At 23.7% G+C, this 8,561-nt stretch overlaps 1 protein-coding gene across 1 annotated transcript; it reads right to left on the reverse strand.

Moving 5' to 3' along the window:
- Positions 1 to 6,540: 6,540 nt before the first annotated feature.
- Positions 6,541 to 7,973, reverse strand: LOC112593175 (39S ribosomal protein L37, mitochondrial). Its single transcript, XM_025337514.1, has one exon. The coding sequence runs from the start codon at positions 7,856 to 7,858 to the stop codon at positions 6,599 to 6,601; it is 1,260 nt and encodes a 419-aa protein (XP_025193299.1). The 5' UTR covers positions 7,859 to 7,973; the 3' UTR covers positions 6,541 to 6,598.
- Between the last annotated feature and the right edge of the window lie 588 nt (positions 7,974 to 8,561).

Here is an 8,561-nt window from a genome sequence, read left to right on the forward strand (position 1 = left end):
AAAGCGTGATAAAAAACAAAAACGCTTACCTTTGGTCGAAGTAGTAATTCAAATTACGTTCTTAATACAAAAAACCAAAAAGTTAAAATTTGTTCTATTAATCGTGTTAAACAATAAAATTACTTCAACATGACTAATAAATCGCAACAATATGTTTGATAAAGAACCATAAAAGAATAGTCTGAGAAAAACTGATGATCTATAATATATTCTGTAACATAAAAATATATTTTCTTATTACATAATAAATAGTAAGATAGTACTGCACTATCGCACTGGTGAATTTTATTAAAGAAATAAATAGACTTAATTAATTATATTAATTAAAAATATATATTTAATACCTATATGGTTACCAGTAATTGGATCGTAACGCGGACCTCAAATCTCAATAAGTATATTTTATTTTCTCGTTGTAAGCGCGTTTGGACCTTAGATTGTATTTATTATAATCTATAATCTATCTATCCTATAACTACGGTTAATAGTTTGTACATCAAACAGCAGAACGTATGATGATTGATGACGACAATGAGTAAAACAAGCAGCGTCAACATTAGTGTCGTAATAATTGTACAGTCCACGGTAATGCAGTATTATACACGTATAATATTATTATTATTATTATTATCTATAAAATATATTATTTATTATTATAATAGTCGTTATAATTTATCCAGTGCACAAAAATATGTTAAATAACGTTACTCGTGTTCCTACAACAGATTATAACCTATTGGTTATTCAGCTATTGGTACCTATATACTACCTATATTATGATATATTAAATGTATAGGTACCTACTACCTACATATATTATACTAATAGTTATAACTAACTTATAATACAGGTGTGTCGGAAGTCTAAGCCACATGTTTGCCTGTGTAATAGCTGTATGCCCTTAATTTCCATTAAAATATTACTTACTTTAAAATAGAATGTTAGAAAATAATTACTTTTTTATAGATGTCCACAGTACAATAATAATGTTACAATGTAGAATACTTGCTAATTAACAAAAACATATAAAAAAAAATATTAAATTGTTGTTTCATGTTTTTTGTTATAATATGAAATAAAAACTTTTTAATGAAATTGATTTATGTAAATATTTAAAAATTCTAATAGCAACACCTAACATGGAGACTTATGTCCATAATATTATTTTAGATTCGGAGCCGAGCAATGAAATTATTGATTTTGCAATTATCTGTGTGTGTTTGAATACATGATAAATAGTTAAAAAAAACTTTAATATTGAAAGTAGTTTTGGGTAGCAAATTGAATGTAATTTTTACTTAAAAAATTACCATCCTTTCTCAAAATTAAAAAAAAAAACAAACAAAAAAATTAAAGAGAAAGGAAATTTTTACATCCATTTTACGACGAAATCAATTTTGTTTTATTGGTGACTCAACAACGAATAACTGTAGAGTGTAGATATTTAAAATTTTCATCAAACGTTTATACTATTATTTCCTATTTATAAAAAAAAATTTCAAAATATTTTAACTTTTTGAGCTATTTATAGACATTTTAAATTTTCTAGTTTTTAGTTTTTTTTTAAATTCCAATAACAAAAATTTACATTAGATAAAAATGCTTAAAAATTAAATATAAGATTTAACATAGGAATAAGTTGATAATTTACCATTTACAAAATATCGAAAATGTCTAATTTCAAAAGTTATTATATTTTAATATAATATAAGAACGTTTAAATTTAGAATTTCAACAAAATATTAAAAATTTTGAACATTTTCAAATTATTTTGTAGTAAAAATTCATAAAATTTGTTATTTTATAAGTTATAACTAACATTTAAAAATGTAAAGTATATTCTTTTTAAAATTTTTAACTTACATTAAAAAAATCTGCCAGTCAGATTAATATTTTATGATCGTCTGAAGTTCAAATTTTTATAACGTTGCATATTCATCCGTAACATAAATTATTTCTCCTCAAATAATTTTCGAAATTTTATTATTATTCAATAATTATTAGATATTATGATTATGTGTGAGATATAAGCTCTGGTGTAAGCTTGGTCTGTTGCCCCTCCCAGAATCTGTCACTGGGTAACACATAAACAATTGTTTTAGAAATGTTGAGTTTTCAATAGTTTTTGTTTAATCGGTTGTACATAATGATTTATTAATTACCATAATACATAACATATAATATATGTAGTTAAAGTAATTATTATAATAATTTATATGCTATTATGCTATCATTGCTCTCAATAAAATATATTAACGGAATGCCAACGATTTTAACATAATCGAGTAGCTCTCTAAATCTTGGTATAGTATACACTAATACACTCGTTTCAATATTTATACCTTCGGTCCAAAACTCCAAACCTTGAACAAAACAAGCAAATTTTTACTTTTTATAATTAAATAATCTTATCAACATAATATACATATAGTATAATATATAACTATAATTATTATAATGAACTCGATCTATTGTAAATACTATAACAGTGTAACTAATAATAATTATAGTAGTATATTATCTAAGGAATTGTAACTAATGGGCAATGGCCTTTGCAAACTTGTAATAAAGACCAATAAAAAAAATAACAAAATATTTATACATTGTTTATATTAATAGATACCAATATTAGTGATTATCCAGGTACAAATATAACACCAATAATATAAACTACCTACTTAAAACAATTTTAAGTTAAAACTATTATTAGGTGCCTATTTATTTATTTATACCTAAATTATTAGGTAGGTATGTTCATATAAATAATTAATTAAGCTACCAAAAACATAATGTATATGAAATCATGGTTTAATCATTATACCCCAGTGGCGGATTTAAAGGTTCAAATAAAGTCGGCAAATCCATAAGAGGTGCCTCGTAAACTATTTCAGTAACATACTTACCCCTATTTTACCAAATCGCTCGCGAAAACAATGCCCAACCAAAATTTTTTTTTTATAAAAGTAATAGAAAATGTTTTTTATTTTTATTTTATAAAATATAAACTGTACACAAAAAATGTTTATTTACTTTTTATTAAAGGATAAAAAAGTACATATGTTTAGGTATAATTTGATTCTTTAAGTTAATCGATCAATTAATAATAAAATAAAAAGTAAAGCATGAACGCCGCAGTGTAGCAATCGTGTTAGGTACAAACTATAATATATGAACCAACGACGAGTTAATGGTATACAATGTAGAAATACAAATAAATACCAATTGGTGTTATGGAGGTAACTACTCACTGCCTCTATTTATAATAATATCAACAAAAACTTTATATTTATTCTGCGGCGAAAACAATGTCCTAACCCGTTAAATGGTTACCTAATGTATAAACATATGCAATATGCAATTTTTACACGGCTCTGTTTATCATATTTTTCAATATTATATACTTTGCAACTTGGCGAATTTATCGCGAAAACGGTATTCAATAAATCATAATTTACGTGACAGGGCCGCTGATTAAGTAATGAAAATATTATTATACTTACAAAATTGTTATTTTTATTTGCCATTCAATCTTGATTGCGTCTTCACGCGACTTGTTGTTACCTACGTCGAATTAGAATCAAACGATTAAAATAATAGATTTTACTATTTTAGTAGTCACAAACACAAACGACTGTTGATACTTAATGGTTATTTTAGTTTACACGATAACAAAGTAGCTACCTACTTTGTATTGGTGTATTTTAATTTGTATTATATGGGAAGACCGCATCCGAAATGCAGCGTAATTGATTACGTTATAACATCGATTATAGTTATTATAAATAATATTATTTGTGATCAATGCCCATTAGCTACTACGAAGAAATGTAGAATGTTGAATTACTTAAATTTACGTATATACTGAAGTAATTCTAAATAATTGAATTATTTTATTAATAAAACAATAGTAAATTATATTATTCTAGTTTAAAATATACAATTTTTTTTTTTTTTGGTCAAAATTAAAAAAAAAATCAATTACATAAGTTAGGTGGGCCTCAGTACACAATGAAGGAGGGGGCCTCATCGGCATTTGCCGATTAAACGACCCTTAAATCCGCCACTAATTATACCTATAGGTACCATCAATTTTATTATAAGCAGATTAGTCATGGTAGAGAATAATTATCCACTATCCAAGTAGATATACGATACCTAACTAAAATAATATTAAAGTTATTTATCAAAAGTTAACATTGTATAGTACTTATGGGTAAAACTATTATCATTGAAATTACAATTTTCTATTTTTATTATCTATAACAGAGTAAAATATTTTGTGTTATGTATTTTTTTTTCACAACATTGTTATATTGTACAAGAAATTTAATAGCCTAGAAAAATATAAAAATAATTAATTTTAATTTCATTCTTAGTCTTTAGACAAATTGTAATACAAACATGGATTTTAAATTAAATATTTTAATTTGAAAGGCAATCGATTAAAAATTAAACCATTTATAAATTATAACTTATGTCTTGTTATTCAATTATTGTTAATTTTTAAGAAAAATATTAATTAAAGCTTATAGTTATAAATAGGTAGGTACCTATTATTATCCGTTTATAAAATATAAGAACTAAAAGCTTATAATAATTTGGAATAACCATAAAACTTTATAATTTTGATTATTCATCCAAGGACAATTATTTAATAAATCTGAAAACCATTATTGTTGTAAATAAGCTAAAATTCAAGAATGATAAAAAAAATTCTTTTGTAGTTACTTACCCTTTGAATAAGCCCAATGTGAACTATTATAAAGTATAATGAAAACTACTTTAATAATTACCCAATAGGCATAGGCAATAAACATCGATTATCTTCAATTATTTAAGAATTTTTATTTTTCATTTAGTGCATTGCCTAATTGCCTTCATTAGATTATTAGAATTATACTTATTCAATTTGAAAATATGATGTTTAATATTTTAGATAGCTTTTACCAAATTAAAAATATAGATTATGTTTAAAAGCTGAAAAATTATTAATTTCAATGAGACATAAAAAAATAATTTTAAAATAATACATAGGTAATGATTAATAATTTCAATGTTAAAATGGAATTCAAATATTTTAAAATTACATAAAATAATAAATTATCTATTGACTAACAATAAAATCAATATTGTATCCATTATTATTAATAAAAAATATAAATCCATTACCATAAATACCTATTATTAGTTATAGATACTTTTTAGTTTTTTTATTAAATACCTATTTACAAATTATTTCATAATTTTAATACCATTTATTACCAATTATGAAATTGACACTAAATTTTATTGGTTGATGTTGTAAGGCTGTATTATAAATACAGCGTGTTTAATAAATTATTTGTTATTTGTTTTGAAAGTTAATAAAGTTTATAATGCAATAAATTAGAAAATTAATAAAACTATCAACACTTTTTGTACTATATATATATATTAATATTATGTTTAATAAAACTAAACTTAAATAATTAGTTTTTACTTTTGCCTAAATATAAAGTTGGTTCCATGTATTTTTTTTTTCTGCTTTTCCAGTCTAAATATGTCTTACGAATAATTTATAGGTACTTAATTCTATATGTTTAAATTTTCCAGTAGTTCTACAGTAAATATATTTTTTTTTACTATTTTTAGTCATTACATTTCAATTATTTGATCATAAGGATTTACCTATATTAATAGGTAAATAAAATGCATAGTTTTGTTGTATCAAATATTGTGCTATTAAAATATCTTAAAAGAATAATTAAAATAAAGAGAATTAATTTATACAAGTACCAACTATGGATTCATTTAATTTTTCCGTTATATCTCAAATTTTTAATAAAGCAAAGACATATTATCTAATATAATATAACACTGAAAAATATTTATAATTTTAAATATGTAGTAACAAAATGTTCATTAAATTTAATATGTACAATAAAATCTACTAAAATTCCATAATCATTAAGTTATAAGTTATAAATTATAACTTATAACGAATCAATATGAAAAATTAAAATATTATTATAATATGGTTAGAAAAAAAACTGCAATTCGTTTCTTTTGAATTTACTAACTGCAAAATATGTGTCTTACAATGTTTTATTATTATTTTTAATAAATAATAATTATTATCACATACCTAAAATTTATAAGAATAAATACAAAAAATTTTCAAAATGTATTTATCCCAATATCAACATATTATTTGCTAACCTATTTCTTGACCTATTTTTTTTATAAATAACTTCTATTTAAAATTGTTTTCTTTTTTTTGTTTTCATTCCAATTGTTAAAACTAAATTATTTTCCAAATACTCAGTACTCATAACATAATCATCAATTGAATATTAATATAACTATTTTAAATTTATTCAAATTATATTATTGTTTCTATTAAATAATACCGACAGAATCAATAATCCATTAAAACATACTATTTTACATTTTAATCATCATTCATAGTTTTCTTATTTTTGTAGTATTACTCATATATTTTTTTAATAAAATAGTTTAAATAGTTGTAACAGATAAATAATTGATAAATAAAAAAATTTATACTTTCAATAAACTAGTTAATTTATTGTATGAAAATTATTTATAAAACTAATACAAACTACTTGATCTCATATTCAGTACCATTCATATAAAAAGATAAAAAATGTTTGAATACTTCTGGATTGTAATCTTCAAGGACTGGAACACCTTCATCAAACAAACAATTCTTATATAAATTTAACAATGGTGTTTGCCAATAAATATTTTTTATTCCATCTTCTTCAGGACCAGCCAAACTATTCAATTGGAAAACAGAAAAATGGAACCATTGCGAATTTGTATGTATACATTGTAATGTAATAGGTTCTGGTAACTCTTTAACATCTTCCCCATATTTAGATTTGGCATTGGCAACAGCAAAAGCATAACATTTCATCAAAGATCGTGCAATTATTTGTGTATTTAAAACAGGAGTTTCATACAAATTCTTAACCTCTGTCTCATTAAAATGTATAAATGCTGTATGAATGTTGTTAAATTTACCTGTAATAGGTGAAATAAACTCATCTTTATTATAAATATTAATTTCATCTAATGATATCTTGTAATCCAATGGAAATAAATCTGGCAATTCTCCTTGAGCATCATCCATGTGAGCAGTTAAAGGAGTATCAGATAGTAGCAACAGATCAGCCCTTAAATTAAGGCTTATATTTGCATTTCTTTGCAAAGGCACTTTAAAAAAAACATCTTTAGCAATTATTTTATTGGAACTCATATTTCCAACACTTGATTCACATAATTGTAACATCCTACTGATAATTAGATTATTACGTCTTTTGTCTGGGATACCATAATCCCTAGGAAATTTCCAGGCCGGTCTTTTTGGATCTTTTCTAATCGGTAATTTCTCTTGGACAGCATCATATAAAATTGATGCTATGATGATTCGTTGGATGTGTTCATCTTGATTAGGTAATCTATATGCTTCATAAAGCTCTTTAAAGTACTTCGGTAACCCAGGTTCAGGTTCTATAGCATTGGTAAAAACTTTAGCTTGTTCCAGTCCATGAACCAACACGTTATGGTCACCATACACAAGACATGGATCATCATTCCATTGTGGATGTGTATTGTTTAGTTTGGGTTCCAATTTCACGGGTCCAACAATATTGTTAAATATTTCTTGGACATCTTGTTTTTGAGCTTCAAATAACGGCTCGTGTAAAAACTGCTTTGCATCAATGATAGGTATATTACGAGATGTAAGAACTTTTTCGGCATTTGTTTCAATTAACGTCTTCTTGCGCTGAACACGCCATTGCCATTTAATGAGACGACCGATGTTTTGTTTGTACAGCACCTGAGTGATTTTCATCACGAAAACGATACAAACTGTTAACAGTTTATATTATTTTAGTTAATTAATACTCATAAATAATAAACAGAGATTTAACATTTATTACACTTAAATTGAATTAAAAAAAACAATGAATATAAATTATATACAAGTCATATGAAATTACAAACCTAACCTTATCAGTTATCATTGATATACCACAATAATCTTTCGAATTATCATTAATGGCGATAACACAGATATTCATGGAATAAAAAGCTGAAGTTGAAATATAAATCTAAGACAATAATAATATTATAATATTTATAGGGTTCTGAATTTGAAAATTTCATACAATTCACAAATATTTCGATGAAATATTGAAAAATATTATTACTTCTTCTAAACGTGTATGGTTATAAATGATTAGAAATAATATTTCATGAAATTTTAAAACCTTAAATATTTATAATGCATGGTTGGTTACCATAGTTTAGTAACTTAAGTTTAGTATACAAAATTTTTCATTTTTCAAACGAATCAATAACATTTTATCACAAATGATATAATAACTATAATGAATGATATGTAACCTATAAAAGTATCTAAGTAAGCTATAATATCAAATAGAAATTCTGTAGAGTATCTAAATTTGATTGGAATTTTTTATTTTAATATTAGCATTCAAAGAAATTGCATAAAATAATAAATAGATATAAAGATAGTTAATACCCTGCAATGG

This window comes from Melanaphis sacchari, unplaced genomic scaffold (genome assembly GCF_002803265.2).
Source record: "Melanaphis sacchari strain LSU unplaced genomic scaffold, SCAv2.0 Contig0_pilon_pilon, whole genome shotgun sequence".
NCBI lineage: Eukaryota > Metazoa > Arthropoda > Insecta > Hemiptera > Aphididae > Melanaphis > Melanaphis sacchari.